This window comes from Pseudoliparis swirei, chromosome 6, assembly GCF_029220125.1.
Source record: "Pseudoliparis swirei isolate HS2019 ecotype Mariana Trench chromosome 6, NWPU_hadal_v1, whole genome shotgun sequence".
In the NCBI taxonomy this organism is placed as follows: Eukaryota; Metazoa; Chordata; class Actinopteri; order Perciformes; family Liparidae; genus Pseudoliparis; species Pseudoliparis swirei.
In genome coordinates this window covers 2,294,853-2,317,846 of record NC_079393.1, presented here as the reverse complement: position 1 = coordinate 2,317,846, position 22,994 = coordinate 2,294,853, and the positions used below count along the sequence as shown (strand labels likewise).

The 22,994-nt window shown below is 50.4% G+C and overlaps 1 protein-coding gene across 3 annotated transcripts in view; it reads right to left on the bottom strand.

The window, feature by feature from the left end:
• LOC130195123 (RNA-binding Raly-like protein) overlaps positions 1 to 21,321 on the bottom strand; it is a 34,134-nt gene extending 12,813 nt beyond the window's left edge. For all 3 annotated transcript variants that reach the window (XM_056416425.1, XM_056416423.1, XM_056416426.1), the window contains exons 1-2: positions 21,240 to 21,321; positions 8,409 to 8,481 (exon numbers count right to left, since the gene is read on the bottom strand). In XM_056416425.1, coding sequence (XP_056272400.1) covers positions 8,409 to 8,481; positions 21,240 to 21,276 — 110 coding nt within the window. In that variant the 5' untranslated portion in view covers positions 21,277 to 21,321. The remainder of the gene's footprint in view (positions 1 to 8,408; positions 8,482 to 21,239) is intronic.
• Positions 21,322 to 22,994: the final 1,673 nt, after the last annotated feature.

Sequence of the window (22,994 nt, the reverse complement as noted above, 5' to 3'; positions counted from 1 at the left end):
AAGCAGGCGGGATCACGGACTCAGCCAGGAGAGGTTGAATATTGTGGTGAACACTGGAGCTAGCTGGTTAGCACAGGTCTTCAGTACCGCCCAGATATGCCATCTGGACCTGCAGCTTTCCTGGTGTTCACCTCAACAGAGCCCTCCTCACACTGTGCTCGGTCACAGAGAGTGTGTGTTCATCCTCAGCGGTAGAACTCACCTCGCTACGCTTAACGGTGTTGTTGTTAGGCGAGCTAGCGCTGTTGTTGCTAGCCTCAAACCGCATAAAATGAGTTCAGGTCGTCCGCTAGGGATGCGCCGGCACTCACCATTGCTCGTGCTGTGCTCTGGTCGTCTTCGATAGTCCGTCGCCCCTTCTATAGTGTCCTGGTGCCGCGCTGCTCCATCTGTGATTCCACTCTGTCTCGTACCTCCTTGGCCTCCTTCACCGCCTCCTCAGTCCATAGACCGCTGCCTTGTACTCGTCCATGTTGCCGGATACAAGACCGGAGTTATAGGCAGCAGTACGGGCGTTCACAGCTTCACGGATGGATCTATCAACCCACGGCTTTTGGTTAGGAAAGACCCTAACTTTTACCGTGGGGACGATGGTGTCCGTATGCGTTGCTATGAGGCTCATTGCCACGTCCGCAACTCGCTGACGCCACTGGAACTGGATTGGATCATGTCCCAGTCGACGACACGCAGAGCGTCCTGTAGCTCAGCCTCTGATTGGTCAGACCACCGCTTCACGTCCCTCGTCACTACCGCTTCCCGTGCTATCCTTTGTTGGTACTCCGGTAGCAGGAAAATGGCGGCATGGTCCGATTTGCCGAACGGAGGGAGAGAGACAGCCTTGTAGCCTCTCTTGAATGGCGTATAGCAGTGGTCCAACGTTCTTTCCCCTCTGGTAGCACACTGTGACAGGTTCGTGGCCGTCACCGGTAGGTTTGCCCCCTAAGCCCCAAGGAATGCGCAACCAGAGGGAACGTTGGTAACGTGTTTTATTTGAGCGCTCTGACCGCCGACTGTGTCTCTGCTCATGGCTCCCCTCTTCCTCCTGTCCAGCTCCTTTATGGGGACAGAGCCTCGCAGATACACAACCCCAGATTGTCATCAGCTGGTCTGATGACAATCAGACCAGCTGATGACAATCAGACACCGTTCCCTGAACCACACCCCGCTCCACCCACTCCGCAGCCGAGCTTAAACACCCCCGCTGCCACATACCTCCACCGCCGACTTAGGCCGGGCCAACATCCGCCTACCTACTCCCTCCCCATGAGAGCGGGAGAGGAAGTCGGCCACGACCATCTGTGCCCCGCCTATGGATCACTTTGAAATTAAAGGTTGTAAAGCCAGATACCACCGAGTGATTCGGGCGTTGGTATCTTTCATGCGGTGGAGCCATTGAGCGGGCGTGGTCCACCAGAGGGTGAATGAGCGTCCCAGGAGGTAGTAGCGCAGGGAGTCGACCGCCCACCGGATGGCGAGGCACCCTTCTCCACCGTGCTGTACCTGCCTCCCTCTCCGACAGTTTGCGGCTGATGTACAGCACGGGCGGTCAAACCTCTACCTGCTGGGACAAACGCCCCAGCCCTCTGTTCGACGCATCAGTCTGCAGAGTAAAAGGGAGAGAAGTTAGGTGTGTGGAGGAGTGGTTCCCCACAGAGAGCTTGCTTTACCTCCTCAAACGCCAACTGGCACCGCTCCGTCCACTGGACCGGATCTGAGGCACCTTTCCAGGTCAGGTCAGTCATGGGGCTGGTCAGCTCGCCAGCCCCAAAAACTGCCTCACCTCTTTTTTCGTCTTGGGCCGCGGGCAGGCTGCGATGGCGGCGGTCTTGTCCACCTGAGGGCGCACCTGCCCGGCGCCCAAGTGGTACCCCAGATACCGCACTCCTCCGTCCAACTGCACACTTCCCGGTTGGCCGTAGCCCGCCTGCCTCAGGGACTCCAGCACCGCGCCCACCCGCTGCACATGCTCCGCCCAGGTGGTGCTGTGTATGATCACATCATCCAGGTAGGCGGCAGCATATGCAGCGGCCGCAGCACCCGGTCCATGAGGCGTCGAAAAGTGGCTTGGTCCCCGAACAACCCAAAGGGAAGCGTAGTGAATTGGTATAACCCATACGGAGTGGGGAAGGCCGTTTTTCCTTAGACTCTGGCGACAGAGGAATCTGCCAGTAGCCCTTGGTTAAATCCAGTGTCGAAAGAAACACGCGGTGCCCAGTCGGTCCAGGAGCTCGTCGACCCGGGCATTGGGTAAGCATCGAACCGTGACACCTCGTTCACCCTGCGATAGTCCACGAGAACCGAATAGACCCATCCTTCTTGACCACAAGAACAATGGGACTACACCAGGCACTGTGGGACTCTTCTATTACCCCATCTCCAGCATTGCAGCCAATTCCCGCTGAACCACCTTTCTCTTGTGTTCAGGTAACCTGTAGGGGTCGAACGCACCGTCACGCCCGGAGGAGTCTCCATCTGGTGCTCTATGAGGTTTGTGCGTCCTGGAAGGAGAGAGAACACATCAGCAAACTGCTTTTGCAACCGGGCAATGTCTGTTTTCTGGGTCCCGGAGACGGTCTTCACAAAGGAGCGAGGCCGGATTGGTGGATTTTGGGACCTCAGGCCCCAGCTCCTCTCTCAGATACCGAGGACACCAGAGAAACAGACTCCGCCTCCTCCATGCTTTTAGGAGGTTGAGGTGGTAAGTCTGTGTAGCTCCGCCCCTATCAGAACGCACCACCTCATAGTCGACATCCCCCACTCGCCGTGTGACCACAAAGGGCCCTTGCCACTTGGCGAGGAGTTTAGAGCTGGAAGAAGGAAGCAATACAAGTACCTTCTCTCCGGTGTGAATTGTCTCAGCCTGGCACCTCTGTTGTACAGCCGCTGCTGACGCTCCTGGGCCTGGAGCAAATTCTCACGTGACAGCTGACCCAGTGTGTGGAGTTTTGCTCGCAGGTCCAGGACGTGTTGGATCTCGTTCTTACTGGTGCTCGGCCCTCCTCCCAGTTTTCTTTAATGAGGTCGAGCACCCCGGAGTCCTGCCGAACAAAAGTTCAAAGGCGAAAATCCCGTGGAGGCCTGGGGAACCTCCCGCACTGCAAACAACAGGCGTCAAGCCATTTATCCCAATTACGTTCATCGTCATTAATAAATTTACGAATCATGGACTTCAAAGTCTTATTCAGACGCTCCACCAGACCGCCGGTCTGTGGGTGGTACACACTGGTCCGTATAGACTTGATGCCCAGTAACCCGTAAAGTTCTCTCAGTGTTCTTGACATGAACTGGGTGCCCTGGTCAGTCAGAATCTCTTCGGGATTCCGACCGGAGATGACCTGAAACAGCGCCTGCGCGACACTCTTGCAGAAATGTTGCGCAAGGGCACCGCCTCCGGTATCGTGTTGCGTAATCCACGAAGACTAACACAAAGCGATATCCGCGTGCACTCCGGTGAAATGGCCCGATGAGGTCCATAGCGATTCGCTCAAATGGAACCTCCATTAATGGCAGAGGCGCAAAGGTGCCCTCGGAATGGCCGGAGGGTTTACCAATTGACACTCCGGGCAGGACGCACACCAACGGCGCACATCCGCCCGGATGCCCGGCCAATAAAATCGGGTCATTATCCGTACCAGAGTCTTATCATACCCCATGTGACCAGCCACCGGTTTATAGTGAGCCGCCTGGAAAACCATTTCCGGCGGCTCTTGGCACCAGCAACTGGGTGCTTTCCTGCCCTGTGTGAATGTCACGGCTCACTCTGTACAGTCTGTCCCTGATCAATGTGAAGTGCGGATATGTCTGCGCTGCGTCAGGCGCACCAGCTGACCATCAATTCGTATCACTTGGTCAAAGGCTGAGCGTAGAGTATCGTCCCGAGACTGCTCGAGTGGAAAATCTTCCATGGAGTGAAACTCGGGAGGAGTCGGAGGAGTCATAGGAGGCTCCACCGTTCCCCTCCCCGCCTGCAGTGTCGGACGACCTCGCGTCACCGCTGAGCACGGTGCACACACCGCATGACCCTGTCTGCCGTGAACGCACCCCGCAGTCTTCCCATTAACTTATCAAAGCCCGCCAATCGGTTCCCAAGATTAAGGGCTGCGAAGGCGGAGCTAACCGCAACCTTCACGTTATGCTTTTACCCCATGTCTAATTTCCACTGACACTATGGGATACTCGTGAATGTCCCCATGCACACACCTTATCTTCACCCACAATGCCTCCACCAATGCCCTGGTCGAACCAGGCTCTGGTGGATCATAGACTGTGTACAGCCGAATCCACCATTGCCTGATGTATACCCCTGGATTCTTACCGTACACGGTATGTCGCCCCGGACCTGGGAGGGTGTTGAGAGCCGCAACCCGGATCACCTGGCCCACCTCCATCCGGACACTCCGCCGGATGTGTCCGGCTGCCTGCACCTCCAACACTCCTGCCCTGGCGTTTGAGGACTACCTGTGGGTTGGGAAGGGTGCCGTGTTTACTGGGGCCGGTATGGGTCGCGTCAGGGTCTGCATCGGCCTGGCCGGAGCCAGTGCGCCGTCGCTGTCTGCCTGGCCGCGGGTGCACCGCCAGGTGGTCCTCCGCCAGCGTGACGGCGGCCTCCAGCGATGTTGGGCGGTGGCAGCAGACCCATGTCGACGTTTCCGCGGCAACCCTCCAACAAACTGCTCCAGGATCGCCCGTTCTGCCACCGCCTGCGCCTCTCTTGTGCTTCCGGCTGCAGCCACCTCGTGTGGCGTCCCTCAGCCGTTGCGCATATGCGAATGGCCGGTCATCGGGCCCCATCGCTGCCTCGCGGAAGCGCCGCCGGTGATCCTCAGGAGTCAGCCCCAGCCGATCAATCACCGCCTTCCACGTCCGTGTAACTGTGGCGTGAAGCTGGGGAAGGCCCAGGCCGCAGTCTGCGCCTCCCGGTGAGCAGGCAGGAGGCGCACCGCCCACTCCCGTTGGCCAGCCGCATGTCTCCGCCACTGCTCGAACGTCTCCAAAATGACTGTCGTCGTCCTCCGCCGTCATTTTCTTCAGCTCCACCCGCCCAGGGGAAGGGATAGGTGTAGCCGCGGCCTGGGCGGCGAGCAGTTCCAGGGCCCGAGTCTGCTCCTCTGCCTGGCCCAGGAGCCTCCACAGTATCTGCCGGTCTGCCTCCGCCTGGTCCTTCATCGTTGCTGCCATCTGACACAGCATCTGCCCCAGCAACATCACATGCTGGGTTGGCAGATCTGGGTTTTGTTCGACGCTCTCCATTTGAGGCGAGAAAAAAAAATTTGAGCGCTCTGACCGCCGACTGTGTCTCTGCTCATGGCTCCCCTCTTCCTCCTGTCCAGCTCCTTTATGGGGACAGAGCCTCGCAGATACACAACCCCAGATTGTCATCAGCTGGTCTGATGACAATCAGACCAGCTGATGACAATCAGACACCGTTCCCTGAACCACACCCCCGCTCCACCCACTCTGCAGCCGAGCTTAAACCCCCCCCCGCTGCCACACACACGTAATGTGCTGGTGAAAGTTCGGCATGACTTTTTTTAGGTTTGCCCTATTAAAGTCCCCAGCCACCACCACAGCCGCGTCGGGATACTTGTTCTGATGCCGACATAACACATCATGTAGGTCCGATAGTGCTACGTCGGTGTCCGCTTGTGGTGGTATGTAGACGGCTGTGGTGATGACCGAGCTGAACTCCCGGGGAAGGTAGAATGGACGGCATGAGATCGTCAGATGTTCCAGGTTCGGCGAGCAGGAACGAGAAAGAGTCTTAATGTCCTTGGGGTTGCACCACTTGTTGTTAGTCATGAAGCAAACCCCTCTACCCTTAGATTTACCAGACTCTTCCGTTCTGTCTGCACGGAAAACAGAGAAGGACTCGGTTGGGCATATGACTCGATCCGGCACCAGCGGGTGCAGCCATGTTTCCGTCAGACAAAAGATGTTACAGTCCTCATGTCCCGTTGGAATCTGATCCTGCCCTAACATCATCCAGCTTATTTTCCAGAGACTGGACGTTAGCAAGAAGGATGCTGGGCAGAGGTGACGGTGGGCTTGAACTCTCAGTCTGTTCCGAATTCGTCGCTCGATATTTTATTCGTCTCGTCCCTCGATATTTTAAATGCGTCTCCCGTAGTAGCGGCTCCACTGTTGTTGTTGTTGTGGTTCGCCAAATCGATCTCTGCCGCCACGCTGGATCGATGGAAAAAGTGGACAAAAACCCTTGTTTGCGCAAGTTTATGTCCAAAAGTGTGCTGCGTTCGTATGTTGTTAGTGCCGATGTGTTTGTGGCAAAGAAACTATTAAAAATAAACACAAAAACTAAAAGAGCGCACACTCTCCGCGGAGCTACCAGCAGCGTCTGGACACAGCCCTACATCTGTGTGTGTCTGTGTGTGTGTGTCTGTGTGTGTGTGTCTGTGTGTGTGTCTGTGTGTGTGTGTGTGTCTGTGTGTGTGTGTCTGTGTGTGTGTGTGTCTGTGTGTGTGTCTGTGTGTGTGTGTGGGGGGGTGGTTTAAATGTTTTCTTGTTTTTTTGCCTCTTTATCGAGCTGTTATTTTCTCAAACGCTGATTCATCACTTTCTGCTCCTTGTCTGAGGGACAAGAAGACATAATAACGGTATTCAGCACATCTCTCTCTCTTTCTCTCTCTCTCTCCCTCTCCCCCTCCCTCTCTCCCTCCCTCCCGCTGGGAGCCCCTGGGTGAAGCCCCCCCCCTCATCAGTTAATTAAACCCTGCCTCGCATGGTTTCCCAGCATGCCGTGCGTCTCCCAGTCCAAGGGCGTAGAGAGAACCTTCCAACGTGTTTAACTACAGAAACTAAAAAGGTTTTAGAGCCAGAGAAACAAAAAGAGTCTTAATGTTATTATTTTATCTGGAGACCGGCGGTCCTCACAAGAACACTAGAACAAACGCGAGTGTATGTGTGTGTGTGTGTGTGTGTGTAAAACGACAGTAAAATGCAGCCATCGATCAAACTGGAGTATTTTAGTGAAGCCTGAGGAACAATGTGTGTCTGTGTGTGTGTGTCTGTGTGTGTGTCTGTGTGTGTGTGTCTGTGTGTGTCTGTGTGTGTGTCTGTGTGTGTGTTGGGGGTGTCATGTTAAACCATCTCTGTGACAGTGATCATCCAACACGATGACAAACAGCTTCCCTTCACACCGGCAGGAAGTAAACAAACACACAAACACACTGCAGCTCCATGCGGCCACAACACAACAACACGTGTGTTATTGTGATATTTTCATATTGTTACTTGTGTGTTTTACATGGTACAGTCCCTCCTGTGGGCGAACACCTCCATCGCCTCTCACTGGAGTTCAGCAGAATCACCAGAACACCAATCAATTAACACACCAATCAATTAACACACCAATCAACTAACACACCAATCAACTAACACATCAATCAATTAACGCATCAACCAATTAACATATCATCTCATTAGCATTCCAATCAATTAACACACCAATCAATTAACACTTCCCTGAGTTTCGTCTCACGTGAAATAGAAGTAGCAAAATATACTCAACGTACAAAATATGATGGATTTTACAATAATGACACTTAGTGTGTTCTTGTTGAACAAGTACAATAGATGTCACATGACTAGAAGTACAATAGATATCACATGACTAGATGTACAATAGATATAACATGACTAGATGTACAATAGATATCATATGACTAGAAGTACAATAGATATCACATGACTAGATGTACAATAGATATCATATGACTAGAAGTACAATAGATATCACATGACTAGAAGTACAATAGATATCACATGACTAGATGTACAATAGATGTCACATGACTTGAAGTGCAATATATGTCACATGACTAGAAGTACAATAGATGTCACATGACTAGAAGTACAATAGATGTCACATGACTAGAAGTACAATAGATGTCACATGACTAGAAGTACAATAGATATCACATGACTAGAAGTACAATAGATATCACATGACTAGAAGTACAATAGATGTCACATGACTAGAAGTACAATATATATCACATGACTAGATGTACAATAGATATCACATGACTAGAAGTACAATAGATATCACATGACTAGAAGTACAATAGATATCACATGACTAGAAGTACAATAGATATCACATGACTAGATGTACAATAGACGTCACATGACTAGAAGTACAATAGATATCACATGACTAGATGTACAATAGATGTCACATGACTAGAAGTACAATAGATGTCACATGACTAGAAGTACAATAGATGTCACATGACTAGAAGTACAATAGATGTCACATGACTAGAAGTACAATAGATGTCACATGACTAGAAGTACAATAGATGTCACATGACTAGAAGTACAATAGATGTCTGAGGTTTTTAAGTGACATAGCAGAGTGACAGCCGACGGGTGTAGTGGTGCAGTCTCACCTGTCGGGGGCGCTGTTTCCTCTTTTGGCCGTCGTGGTGTGAGCGGCTCTCAGCTCGCCGTTCATCCCGCCGCCTGGAAAACAAAAACAAAGGGTCAAGTCCCATCTGGAGACAGAGATGAAGGTGGAGAGGTAACACACACACACACACATACATACACACACATACACACACACACACACACACACACACACATGTATTTCCATCACTTAAGAGGACATTGCATCACATTTAGAGACTTAACCTCAAACTAATCTCAAACCAAGTCTTCATCCCAAAATGTAATGATTAACGTTTGTGTCAACAAAGGGAAGGCCGGTCCCCACAATGTTGCCCCCAGTCTGGTCAAAATTATAAACATGTCTCTGGTCACGGGTGTGGTGCCTTCTTATTTTAAGCAGGCGGCCGTCCAACCTCTCCTCAAAAAGCCCAACCTGGACCCCTCCTCTCCTCTAAACTACAGGCCCATATCTAAGCTACCTTTTATTTCAAAGGTACTGGAGAAAGTTGTAGCTAACCAATTTAACCTCCACCTGGCCACACACAATATTGGTGACAAGTTTCAATCCGGTTTCCGTAAGTAACACTCCACCGAGTCTGTCCTTCTTGGAGTATCTAATGACATCATGATGGCCTCCGACTGTGGCAAAAGTTCTGTTCTGGTCCTGCTAGACCTGAGTGCAGCTTTTGACACAGTCGACCATAGTATTCTCCTAGATAGGCTAAAGAACTGGGTTGGGTTGTCAGGTCTAGCACTAAAATGGTTTGCCTCTTACCTCAGTGAGAGACATTTCTCAGTGTCAGCTGGTCCATATAAATCCGACTCCGCCCCTCTGCACTGCGGGGTACCACAAGGCTCGGTGCTGGCCCCGTTACTCTTTGCCCTATACCTGATCCCATTGGGTCAGCTGATCAGAACATTCTCTGGCATAGATAGATAGATAGATAGATATATACTTTATTAATCCCCAAGGGGAAATTTGTCGAGTCAGTAGCAGCAACACACAAGAATAAAATAAAAAACCAAAACACAAAATATAAGAAGGGTTAGGGTGATCTGGCAAGAGGTGAACTGTTGTAGAGCCTCATAGCCGTCGGCAGGAATGTTCTCCTGTATCTCTCCTTGTGGCAGCGGAGCGTGAGGAGACGTCTGGAGAAAGTACTCCTCTGTCCCTGTAGGAGGTGGTGGAGAGGGTGGTCCGGGTTGTCCAATATGGACACCAGTTTCTTCAACGTCCTCCTCTCCACCACCTGTTCCAGGTGCTCCAGCTGGCAGCCGATGATGGAGCCAGCCTTCCTAACCAGTTTGTTAAGACGGCTGGTGTCACCGGCTCCGATGCTGCTCCCCCAGCAGACAATGGCAAAGTGCAGCACACTGGCCACAACCGACTGGTAGAATAACTCCAGCATCTTGCTGCACACGCTGAAGGATCGAAGCTTTCTCAGGAAAAAGAGTCGACTCATCCCCTTCTTGTACACAGCGTTGATGTTGGCCTTCCAGTTCAGTCGGCTGTCGATGGAGACGCCCAGGTACTTGTACTCCTCCACCATGTCCACGTCCACTCCCAGGACACTCAGAGGTGTAGGAGCTGTCGCCTTCCTCCTGAAGTCCACCACCATCTCTCTGGTCTTGGCCACGTTCAGCCGCAGGTGGTTCTCATCGCCCACTTTACAAAGTCACTCACCACTGCACTGTACTCCTCCTCCCGTCCATCCCTAATACACCCGACCACTGCAGAATCATCAGAGTACTTCTGCAGATGGCATGACTCCGTGTTGTACTGGAAGTCACTGGTGTACAGGGTGAAGAGGAAGGGAGACAGAACAGTTCCCTGTGGGCTCCAACATCACTGACCACCGTTCCAGACAGCACACGCCCCATTCTGACAAACTGTGGCCTGTGAGGTAGTCAGTGATCCAGGAGATGGTGGACGCGTCCACACTGCCACTGCAGCTTCTCACTCAGCAGCAGTGGCTGGATGGTGTTAAATGCACTGGAGAAGTCAAAGAAAGTGACTCTCACAGAGACACCGGTTCCATCCAGGTGCGACTGAGCTCGTTGCAGCAGGTAGATGATGGCGCCGTCCACTCCCACATGAGGCTGGTAAGCAAATTGCAGAGGGTCCAGCGACGATTTCACCTGCGGCCGGAGGTGGGCCAAGACCAGCCTCTCCAGCACCTTCATCACATGGGAGGTGAGGGCGATCCGTCGGTAGTCCTTGGGGACAGATGGTGCTGACTTCTTTGGGACAGGGACCAGGCACGACGCCTTCCACAGCACCGGGACTTCCCCAGCCTCAGGCTGAGGTTGAAGAGGCGCTGCAGGACACCAGACAGCTGGGTGGCGCAGGTCTTTAGGACCCTGGGGCTGATGCCATCAGGACCTTCAGCTCTGCGCTGGTGTAGTTTCTCCAGCTGTCTTCTCACCTGGTCAGTCGTCACAGAGAGAGGGGAGGTGGAGGAGCCCATTGTTATTGAGGGCTCGGTGGATGTGCAGCTCAGCAGGGGACAGAGGGGAGGAGGTGTTTGGGAGGTGTGATGTGTGGAGGAGACGGGAGGGCTGTGAACTGAACCTATTGAAAAACAGTTCAGCTCGTTGGCCCTCTCCAGGAGCCCCTGGCTGTCTCCTCCCACCTTGAAGCCAGTTATCTGCTTCATGCCAGACCACACCTCCTTGTGTTGTTCAGCTGGAGTTTGGCCTCCAGCTTCCTCCTGTAGGAGTCCTTGCCTCCCTGAGCTTCACCTTTAGGTTGCGCTGGGCTTTCCTCAGCTCATCCTGTCTCCAGACCTGAAAGCAGCTTTCTTCATGTTAAGAAGCGCCTTCAGGTCCCTGGTGATCCAGGGCTTGTTGTTGGGGAAGCAGCGCACAGTCCGTGATGGGATGGTGGTGTGTTCACAGAACTTGATGTATTCCGTGATGCAGTCGGTCATCCTGTTGATGTCCTCCTGCGCGGTCCACACAGCACATCCCAGTCCGTTGACTCAAGCAGTCCTGTAGAGCGTCGTTAGCCTCCAGAGACCACCTCCTCACAGTCCTGGTGGTCACCGCAGCCTCTTCACCAGCGGAACATACCTGGGTGTCAGCCGGACCAGGTCATGATCAGACCTGCCGAGGGGGGGAAGGGCAGTGGCGCTGTATGCGTCCTTAGTATTAGCATACAGCAAGTCCAGAGTTTTATTGTTCCTTGTTGGGCAGTCTATGTATTGATGGAAGGTTGGCAGAGCTTTTTCCAATGTGGTGTGGTTAAAGTCACCAGTGATAGCCATGAATGCTCCAGGCTGATGATTCAGCAGAGCAGACACAGTGGAGTGGATGGTGTCCACAGCTTCCTCAGCGCCAGCTGATGGCGGCACGTACACGACAACCACAATGGCGGACGTGAACTCTCTCGGCAAATAGTACGGGCGCATCCCCACGGCCAACAGTTCAATGTTCGGGCTACAGAAGCGCTCCTTCACGCACACATGGTCCGGGTGGCACCACCGTTCATTCACATAAACAGCGATCCCGCCCCCCCTCTTCTTACCGCTCTGTGTAGCGTCTCTGTCAGCCCGAACAGTCCTGAAGCCGGGCAAAGACGCGCTGTGATCCGGATAGTCCGCGTGCAGCCACGTCTCAGTGAAGCACAAGAGACTGCTCTCACGGAAGATACCACCTTTATGCTGACGACATCCAGCTGCTTTGCTCTTTTAAACCGGAGCATATGCAGTCCCTCAGCATCCTGATGGAGTGTTTAGCCGCCATCGGGGGTTGGATGGCTAACAACCTCCTGCAATTAAATGCAACCAAGACCGAGGTGTTGGTCATCGCCTCCGATGGCACCAGAGCCAGGGTACTAGAACATCTGGGCCCTCTCAAAAACAATGTCCACCCAACCATCAAAAACCTCGGTATTCATTTTGACCAGGCAATGCTGCTGGATAAACACGTCAAGACTCTGAGTCGCAATTGCTTTTTCCACCTGCGAAACATCGCGAAATTATGTTCCATCATCGCCCACTCTGAGATGGAAATGGCTATACATGCCTTTGTATCCTCCAGACTGGATTATTGCAACTCACTGTTCACCTGTTCAAACCAGGCATCCATAAACCGCCTCCAACTGGTTCAAAATGCAGCTGCCAGATTACTCACCAGGTCAAAGAAATCGTGTCACATCACCCCTATACTGGCTGCCCTACACTGGTTACCAATCCAGTATAGGATCCAGTACAAAGTGCTTCTTACCTTTAAGTCCATACACGGCCTCGCCCCAGTTATATACATGACCTCATCATACAGCACACCCCAGCCGGTCCTTACGGTCAGCTGACCAGGGCTCCTGGCAGTGCCGCGCACACGATTAAAAACAAAGGCGATCGGTCCTTTGCTGCAGTGGCCCCACGCCTGTGGAACACACTTCCGCAGGTGTTGAGAGCAGCTCAGTCCGAAAAAGCTTCAGAAATCAGCTAAAACACATCTCTACAAACAGGCATTTCTGGGTTAGGTTTCTGTGTGTTATCGGTTTTCTGCTCTCTATGTTTAATTTATTGTTTGTTGGTTTCTTCTACTGCGTTTGTGACTGCTCAAAAGTCTTGTGTACTGGAGGTAATGCACCCGCAATTTGTGATGTAGCACTGGCTTCAGCACCTTGCTGCTTTGTTTAACATGATGATATTGATGATGTTGTACTGTTTTTACTGTTTTTATTGTTTTTATTGTAAAGCACTCTGTGTATTCGTACTGCGAAGGGCGCTATATAAATAAACTTTTACTTACTTACTTACTTAGACAAACCCTCACACACACAAACACACACACACACACACACAGAGGTCAGATGGGTCAACTAAACTGAAGACACCGGCCGACGGACACAGAGAACACTATCGTTCCCTCACCTCAACCCTGTGGTTATCGTCCGGCCCATGAAGAAGAAGGTCCCCTAACCCGCCGTTCCAAAGGTTTACAGCTGCATGTACGTTCTGACCACTAGGGGGCAGTATACTCCACAACAAGACCCTCTTTAGTGGACACATTCAGCATGGGTACAATATGAAAGGGTTGCTACAACCCTCATGGGTTAGGTTCTAGATGAAACCCTTAGAATGTGAAAGGGTTGCTAGAACCCTTATGGATAGGTTCTTGATAGAACCCTTAGTACAGGGGTGTCAAACTCATTTTCACCGAGGGCCACATCCGCCTCATGGCTGCCCTCAAAGGGCCGGTTGTTACTAACACGGTATAATTCTAACTACTCCAGAACATATTGTTAAATAACTGTCTTTGCATTTCTTTATTGTTTATTTAGGTGTACTTTTATGAATGTATAACTATATCTGCAAATGCATTTAATATTATAAAATAAATCTATTTAATTTCATTAAATTTATTTTAACCCACATTACTTTATCAAAGATCAAACAAACATTATTACATTAACTTTGTTAAAAGCTTTGTCACAGTTGAGACAGGTGGTTCTCCACTGGTCTGGGCAGTGGTTCTCCACTGGTCTCGCGCTGTGGTTCTCCACTGGTCTGGGCAGTGGTTCTCCACTGGTCTGGGCAGTGGTTCTCCACTGGTCTGGGTAGTGGTTCTCTCCTGGTCTGGCTTTGGGATGCACTATCACCCCTGAATGACAAGCTATGACCTAAATCGAGGGACATTTTTAACTTCTCAAATGTATTTAATGAAAAGATGGTGCAGTTTGAACCTGAGAGTTCAGAATATCACAGTATGCACAACAAAACTATTTAGTAATATTCCCTTTTACTGTTAATTATGAACCAACAAGTGAATCTTAAGGACACAAGGTAATACAACATACATTACTACTCAATAACTTCAGACTTTAAAACATGTATAAACAGTGCTTTCATGCATAAACATGAAGTAAAAAAGTCTGGTTTTAAAAAGCCTCAAAAGATGTAATTCATGTCTCACTCACTGAACCTATGACACATGAAGCTGCTCTACAAGTCAGAGTCTTGAGGAGCAGCTTTTATACACAAACTATAAATAAATTAAACAAGGGTAATTAAAAAAGATTCACATATTCAACATTAACTTTTCTTCTGACTATATTATAAATACTGAACAACATGAAGCAGCACTCACTTCAACCTTAGTGACCACTGACATAGACCCGATGGAGGAATTCATAATAGGGGAACTGGGGATGTTTGTTCATACAAAGTCAACGGTCACACTCGCACGCGCACACGCACGCGCGCACCTGGATGTCCGCCGGGCGCGTGAATGACAGGACGCGAAAAATGCGCCTCATTCGGGCTGATTCTTTTAACTCGGGCGGTAAAAGTAGGTGAGACTGTTGAAATGCTCCGCGTGACGTCACTGACGTCATACCGTTGAATCAGAACCTACGGAGGATATCGATCGTCTGGAAGCGGCCGTCATCTAGACGCAGCTCCTGGAGAAGCTGCGCGGCTACGGATAATATAAAATGTAATATTAATATTATTAACCCAGACTCGAGGGCTTGATGGTCTGACGTGTGGGACTTCCTCAACAGAACAAAGAGTGTGTATTTCTTCCGTGGTGGACGGTTGTGGTAACGAGCTGTTATATGCCACGATAAGCCACGCCCCCTCTCCGGCGCGAGTGAAGAAAACGTGACAAATAGTCTGGCGAGTGAACTCACGCGAGTACATTTAGAAAGCAATGCAAGGGTTCGCCTCTCCTCTGGCGTGAACGCAGCATGAAGGAGCGTGAACAGACCGCAGTCGCTGCAAAAAAAAGACCTTCAAAATAAAAGCACAAGATTTTTTTCCCCTCCCTTTTTTAAGAAAAGGCATCATATTTATTTCATGCCGTCGCGGGCCACATCAAATGACGTGGCGGGCCACATTTGGCCCGCGGGCCATGAGTTTGACACGTGTGCCTTAGTAGATGAAAAGTATCTGGATAGAACTTCCAGAGGGGATTCTGTGTGGAACCCATAGAAGGGTTCTTGGTAGAACGTTTCCGAGATGATGGATGTATCGCTTCATGTTGGGTTCTAGGTAGAACCATCTGAAAGGGTTCTCGGAGGAACTTTCTCCCAAGAAGAAATGCAGAAGAACCGTCGTGAGCACCTTGATTTCTCAGTGTAGCGGAGCTGGATTCGTGATTCATAAAGTTGGGGTGAAGTCACGACCGTGGAAATCCAGATGTGACAGATGGGCGTGTCCCTCACACGATTGGTCCAAACGAGCCCCTCCTCCATCTCCTCCGTCAGACTGAACAGTCACCATTTGGATGTGGTAATTGAAAGCTGAGAATAGTCTGTCTCTCCGAGACCTCCATCAGACCTTCATCAGAGCCCCCAGACCCCCCCCCCCCCCCGCCCCTAATCATGTTCGGGGAGACTCAGCAGCTGGGCCTTCGCCCCCCCCACCCCCACCTGCAGCGCTCGCAGTCGGCGGCGGGGTTGTTTACGGGTTCCACGCCGGCTGAAGCTTGTGGGACATTAGTGTTTTAGTGCGAGGTTTATGAGCGCCGCCGCTCGCCATCTGTTAACCGTCCTTTAATCGTCCCCCCCCCCTCCTCCCTCCCCCCCGGAGATCGATAAGACTGCCAGGTCGCCGCTTCCCCCGAGTGATTGTGCTTCATGGACTGAGTCCTTACAGCTGTTTGCTTGCTTATTGCTCGCCATTGTTTGGACGACACATCGGGGGAGGGGGGGGGGGAGAGAGAGAATGATGACAGGACTATTTCACCCTCTCGTGGTTATTGGTTTTCGGGGGCCGGCGATACAAAGTTTGGCATAAAACCCAAAGCAGAGAAAATGTGAAGGATTGTTTCAATAAAAAGGAAAAGAACTGAAATGAGCTCCCATGATGCTCTCTGGCGTCAAATAAGTGACAAATCCATTCAAACTCGGCACGCCTCCCCTCTGACCTCCAAACCTCCAGCTGCGAGTGACGTCATCACTGCATCTAGGTCAGCTGACGATCACGTGACTTCCTGTCAGGTGACTTCAAAGGGTCTCCCTGTAAATCCTGATCCAGTAAATCCAGATCAAACCAGCTGCTGCTTGTGAAGTCAAAACGAGAATGTTGAAAGTCTACCGACTCTGAACTTTTAGAGCATTTGAACCTACGAGTCACTTTAAATAAACACACCTCCCTCACACACCTATCACCACCTTTCCCTCCTGAAATAACGTGTGATCTTCTAATTGGGACCAGCCGGAGGATCGGGGAGGAAACAACTGATCCTGTTCACTTCTTCATCTCCGCCTGTTCCCCCAGTGAGGTCTCAGTTCATCCTGGTGAACTGACCATGTGTCAGGAAACGATGAGCACCACAGCTCAGTTCACAGAGTCAATGAGGGTAGGTAGGGAGGTAGGTAGGGAGGGAGTTAGGTAGGTAGGGAGGGAGGTAGGTATGGAGGGAGGTAGGTAGGTAGGTAGGTAGGGAGGGAGGTAGGGAGGTAGGGAGTTAGGTAGGTAGGGAGGGAGGTAGGTATGGAGGGAGGTAGGTAGGTAGGTAGGGAGGTAGGTAGGTAGGGAGGTAGGTAGGTAGGGAGTTAGGTAGGTAGGGAGGGAGGTAGGTAGATAGGTAGGGAGGGAGGGAGGGAGGTAGGGAGGGAGGTAGGTAGGGAGGTAGGTAGGTAGGTAGGGAGGGAGGTAGGGAGGTAGGTAGGGAGTTAGGTAGGTAGGGAGGGAGGTAGGTAGGGAGGGAGGTAGGTAGGGAGGGAGGTAGGTAGGTAGGGAGGTAGGTAGGTAGGGAGTTAGGTAGGTAGGGAGGGAGGTAGGGAGGGAGGTAGGTAGGTAGGTAGGGAGGGAGGTAGGAAGGGAGGTAGGTAGGTAGGGAGGGAGGTAGGTAGGGAGGTAGGGAGGTAGGTAGGGAGGGAGGTAGGTAGGGAGGTAGGGAGGTAGGTAGGTAGGGAGGTAGGGAGGGAGGGAGGTAGGTAGGTAGGGAGGGAGGTAGGTATGGAGGGAGGTAGGTAGGTAGGGAGGGAGGTGGGGAGGTGGGTGGTAGGAGGTGGGTGGGTAGGGAGGTAGGTGGAGGAGGTGGGTGGGTAGGTGGGTGGGAGGAGGTAGGGAGGTAGGTAGGTAGGGAGGTAGGTAGGTAGGGAGGTAGGTAGGTAGCTAGGTAGGTAGGGAGGGAGGTAGGGAGGTAGGTAGGTAGGGAGGTGGTAGGGAGGAGGTGGTATGGAGGAGGGGTGGGTGGGTAGGGAGGAGGTGGGAGGAGGTAGGTAGGGAGGGAGGGAGGTAGGAGGGAGGTAGGTAGGTAGGGAGGTAGGTAGGTAGGGAGGGAGGTAGGTATGGAGGTAGGTAGGGAGGTAGGAGGTAGGTAGGTAGGAGGTAGGTAGGTAGGTAGGTAGAGAGGTAGGTAGATAGGAGGTAGGTAGGTAGGTAGGTAGGTAGGGAGGTAGGTAGGTAGGGAGGGAGGTAGGTAGGGAGGGAGGTAGTAGCCTAGTTGGGTAGGAAGGTAGGTATGTAGACTAATTGATTGGTTGTTTGGTGATAGCTAGCTAGGTAGGTTTGTAGGTATTGGTGGTTGGTTGGTTGATAGGTTGATAGGTAGATAGTAGGTAGGTAGGTGAGTAGTAGGTAGGTAGCTAGGCTGATTGGTTGGTTGGTTGTTAGGTAAGTAGGTAGATTGGTTGGTTGGGAAGTTGATAGGTAGGTAGGTAGTTTGGTGGTTGGTTGATATGTAAGTAGGTGGGTAGTAGGTAGGTAGGACGATTGGTTGGTTGCTTGGTTGGTAAGTTTAAAGCTAGGTAGGTAGTAGGGAGGTCGATTGATGGTTGGTGTATTGGTTGGTTGATAGGTAAGTAGGTAGGTAGGACGGTAGGTAGATTGATGGATGTTGGTTGGTAGGAAGGTAGGTAAGCACTTTACTTTGTCCTGTGTTTTGATGTCATGAGGTAATTGAGCATCATTAAAGAACGTTGGCCCAAGTCAGTTGAAACCAGATGTACAGCGTCATCCACACTTATTGGACAGTTCACACCAACCCAGGACTTTCACCCAGGAGACCCCTGTTCATGTCCGGTGTGATGCGATGTAAGCATTGCATGGATCCTAAACGGATCGTTATCAGAGTTGAAGGTGAAGATGTGTTATCCTTTCTGTCAGCGAGCGCACTCCCTCAATTAAATTAAAAACTTGAGTCAGACTCATCGGTCAGTGTCCGGTTCACTCCATCCTGCAGCCACACATGTTTCATGTCTTCACACCCTCCCCTCACATCGGAGCGGACCTGTAACACGGAGCTGCTGCTCGTGTGTGACGACGGCGCTGACGGGGTGAGTGCTGACATTTACGCCATTTTCCAGAACCTTGAACTTGATTCACAACTAACGAGTTTGGAAGCTGGAGTGGAGGCTGGTGTTCATGGCACTTTGTTTCCATCAAAGAGAAGACGTCGGTGACGACTTTCATGGAAGTCGTTGCGACCGCTTACAAGAGAGCGGTCGCAACTTTACAACGTGTAAAACCACAATAAATCACAAACACCACGATGAAGGAGCGTCTTCTCTCCAGCCAGAGGAGTCACCGATCTCTGCTGGTCAACCACCGTACGCCTCTGCACACCACGGAACGTGGTTCTGTTCATGTTACATGGCGCAGTGTAACGACCTGACGACCCATCATCAACGTGTAGCTACGACGCGTTGTAGGTACACGTTGTAACATCACATTGCAACGACACATTGTAACGACGCGTTGTAGCGACGCGTTGTAACGACGCGTTGTAACATCACATTGTAACGACACATTGTAACGACGCGTTGTAACGACGCGTTGTAACATCACATTGTAACGACACGTTGTAACGACGCGTTGTAACGACGCGTTGTAACATCACATTGTAACGACACGTTGTAACGACACATTGTAACGACGCGTTGTAGCAGCGTGTAACACATTGTAATGACACGTTGTAACATCACATTGCAATAGACACATTGTAACGACACATTGTAACGACGCATTGTAACGACACGTTGTAACGACGCGTTGTAACATCACATTGCAATGACACATTGTAACGACGTGTTGTAACGACGCGTTGTAACATCACATTGTAACATCACATTGCAATGACACATTGTAACGACACATTGTAACGACGCATTGTAACGACGCGTTGTAGCGACGCGTTGTAACATCACATTGCAATGACACATTGTAACGACGCGTTGTAACGACGCATTGTAACATCACATTGCAATGACACATTGTAACGACGCGTTGTAGCGACGCGTTGTAACATCACATTGCAATGACACATTGTAACGACGCGTTGTAACGACGCGTTGTAACATCACATTGTAACGACACATTGTAACAACGCGTTGTAACGACGACGCGCTGTAACATCACATTGCAATGACACATTGTAACGGCGTTGTAACGACGCGTTGTAGCGACGCGTTGTAACATCACATTGCAATGACACATTGTAACGACGCGTTGTAACATCACATTGTAACGACACATTGTAACGACGCGTTGTAACGACGCGTTGTAGCGACGCGTTGTAACATCACATTGTAACGACACATTGTAACAACGCGTTGTAATGACGCGTTGTAGCGACGCGTTGTAGCGACGCGTTGTAACATCACATTGTAACATCACATTGTAACGACGCGTTGTAGCGACGCGTTGTAGCGACGCGTTGTAACATCACATTGCAATGACACATTGTAACGACGCGTTGTAACGACGCGTTGTAGCGACGCGTTGTAACATCACATTGCAATGACACATTGTAACGACGCGTTGTAACGACGCGTTGTAACATCACATTGTAACGACACATTGTAACAACGCGTTGTAACGACGCGTTGTAGCGACGCGTTGTAACATCACATTGTAACGACATTGTAAACGACGCGTTGTAACATCACATTGCAATGACACATTGTAACGACGCGTTGTAGCGATGCGTTGTAACATCACATTGTAACGACACATTGTAACAACGCGTTGTAACGACGCGTTGTAGCGACGCGTTGTAACATCACATTGTAACGACACATTGTAACGACACGTTGTAACGACGTGACGACACGTTGTAACATCATGTTGTAACGACACATTGTAACGTTGTAATGACATTGTAACGACGCGTTGTACGTTGTAACGACACGTTGTAACGTCACGTTGTAACGTCACGTTGTAACGTCATGTTGTAACGACACGTTGTAACGACACATTGTAACGACACGTTGTAACATCACGTTGTAACGACGCGTTGTAACGACGCGTTGTAACGACGCGTTGTAACATCACGTTGTAACGTTATGTTGTAACGACAACACGTTGTAACGACACGTTGTAACGTCACGTTGTCCTGTTGCATATCACCGTAACATTTCTCAGACTCTTTTGTACATTCTGCAAATTTACACATGAAAAAACTACATGACAAAAACAGAAATGAAACAACATAAACTCCACCAGCTGTTCGTCTCCATCCACCAAATAAAGTTCTGTTCACACTCAGCAGGGAAGAGGATGGAAACCATTGATGCATTGATGGAAAATCATTTACAAATGTGGTGGAAAGTTGACTCCCGTGTTCCCAAATCTCGCCGACCGCCCTCGAACCGGTCCTTAGCCGTGAAACATCCTCTCTGCGCTTTAGCAACCGGCCAATGAATGACCTCCCTGCACCTCTCACCGCTCTGAGGTCCATCATCAGAGCGGCTCGTTTCACAAACTCAAGTTGCTTTAATCATACCAGGATGTGCTGGACACGCACATACACACACATACACACAGCTTCACTTTGCTCTCAAACAATCAGCATCTTCAGTTACATCGTCTCAAAATACAATGTGCGTGTGTGTGTGTATTTGTGCGTGTGCGTGTGTGTGTGGTACTCACGTCTGTCTCGGTGAGAGTCGCTCCTGAAATGGTTCATGACAAGAGAAGAAGAGGAAGAAGAGGAGAGAGATAAAGCCTGACGACTGAGTCTTTAAATGATGCTTCCCTCACAGAGAGAGAGAGAGAGAGAGAGAGAGAGGGGTGACCGCTGAGCGAGGCAGTGGGTCGTACCATCTAACACTCAACAGAGAGGGGTGGAGGGGGGATGACCGGTTGATGTCTGTGGAGGGAGGAGGGTAAATATAAAATAAGTTCTCTGTGTTTCTCCATTAATCGAGCAGGTCTACTGTGAGGGGTTGATCCTGTGGAGACACTGCGCCCCCTAGTGGAGGTAAATATGGATATTTTTCTGCAGCGTAAATCTAATATCTTTGTTCTCCTGTGAGAAAAAAATATGCCTGTGAATATTTTATGTCTCATGCTTTTATTGTGAAAGGTAAGAACAAGAGGACTGGATCTGGTCTGTCGGGACAAAGTGTCTTATAGCTGCATTCTCTCTCCTGACCACCAGGGGGCGACTCCTCTGGTTGTATAGAAGTCTATGCTTCATGTGTTAAAGCTGCATTCTTTCTCCTGACCACCAGGGGGCGACTCCTCTGGTTGTATAGAAGTCTATGCTTCATGTGTTAAAGCTGCATTCTCTCTCCTGACCACCAGGGGGCGACTCCTCTGGTTGTATAGAAGTCTATGCTTCATGTCTTAAAGCTGCATTCTCTCTCCTGACCACCAGGGGGCGACTCCTCTGGTTTAATAACACGAAGAGAAGAAGAAACAAAACGCTCCTAAAAGACGTTTAAATATTTAACCTTCCACCTTCAGGTCGGGTGAATATGTTTACCTCTGTAATCTGGGACGCTCTGATTGGGCGATGAAAGTTTCATGAGCTGACCAATCGGACGTCTTTAATGACCTTTAATTATTCATTTCAATTAAAGCCGTCTCATTAAGATGTGAAGATGAGGAGCGTCTGTTATCAGTTTAACCTCCAGAGGCTCCCAGCATGCATTGCAATGAGGGTCAGAGCAACTCTCTCACAGACAGACAGACACACACACACAGAGACACACACACACAGACACACACACGGACACACAGACTTGCACACACGGACACACACACGTTAATCTAAAGTACTTGTGAGATCGTTCTGCTGCTGCTGTGTCTTCATCATATGACCTCTTCTTCCTCTTCTTCCTCCTCCTCTGCTCAGGTGGAGCAGCGACGTTTATCGCAGCCAAAAGGTTTTTACTGTTTTAATAATGATGTGTTGATGCAACGTTCAAGCGCTTTGTTTTAGTTTGTAAATATGAGCTCCGTTTCTCACGCGGTCCCCGGTTCGATCCCCCCGGAGTTCATGTTGTGCCCTTGAGCAAGGCGCTGCTCCTCCAGAACTCAACACCGCTGTGACTGTAAATCCTTCTGTTGCATCATGGGACTGATGATGAGCTTGAATACGCTCAGTCATGTGGCAGCTAGCTCGCGTGCTAGCTGCCACATGTGAGGCAGCTGGACGAGCTAACCAACTAGCGAATAAGCTAACAGTCTATCCTGGGATCAATATTTTACTAAATAAATTGCTAACCAGCTAACTCGCTAAATGAAACAAATGGCTAACCAACTAAATGATTTGCTAACCAGCTAGCTAAATTAATAACCAGCTAGCTAAATAAAGTGCCAACCAGCTAGCTAACTACCTAAAGTGCTAACCAGCTAGCTAAAGTGCTAACCAGCTAGTTAGCTAGCTAACGTGCTGCG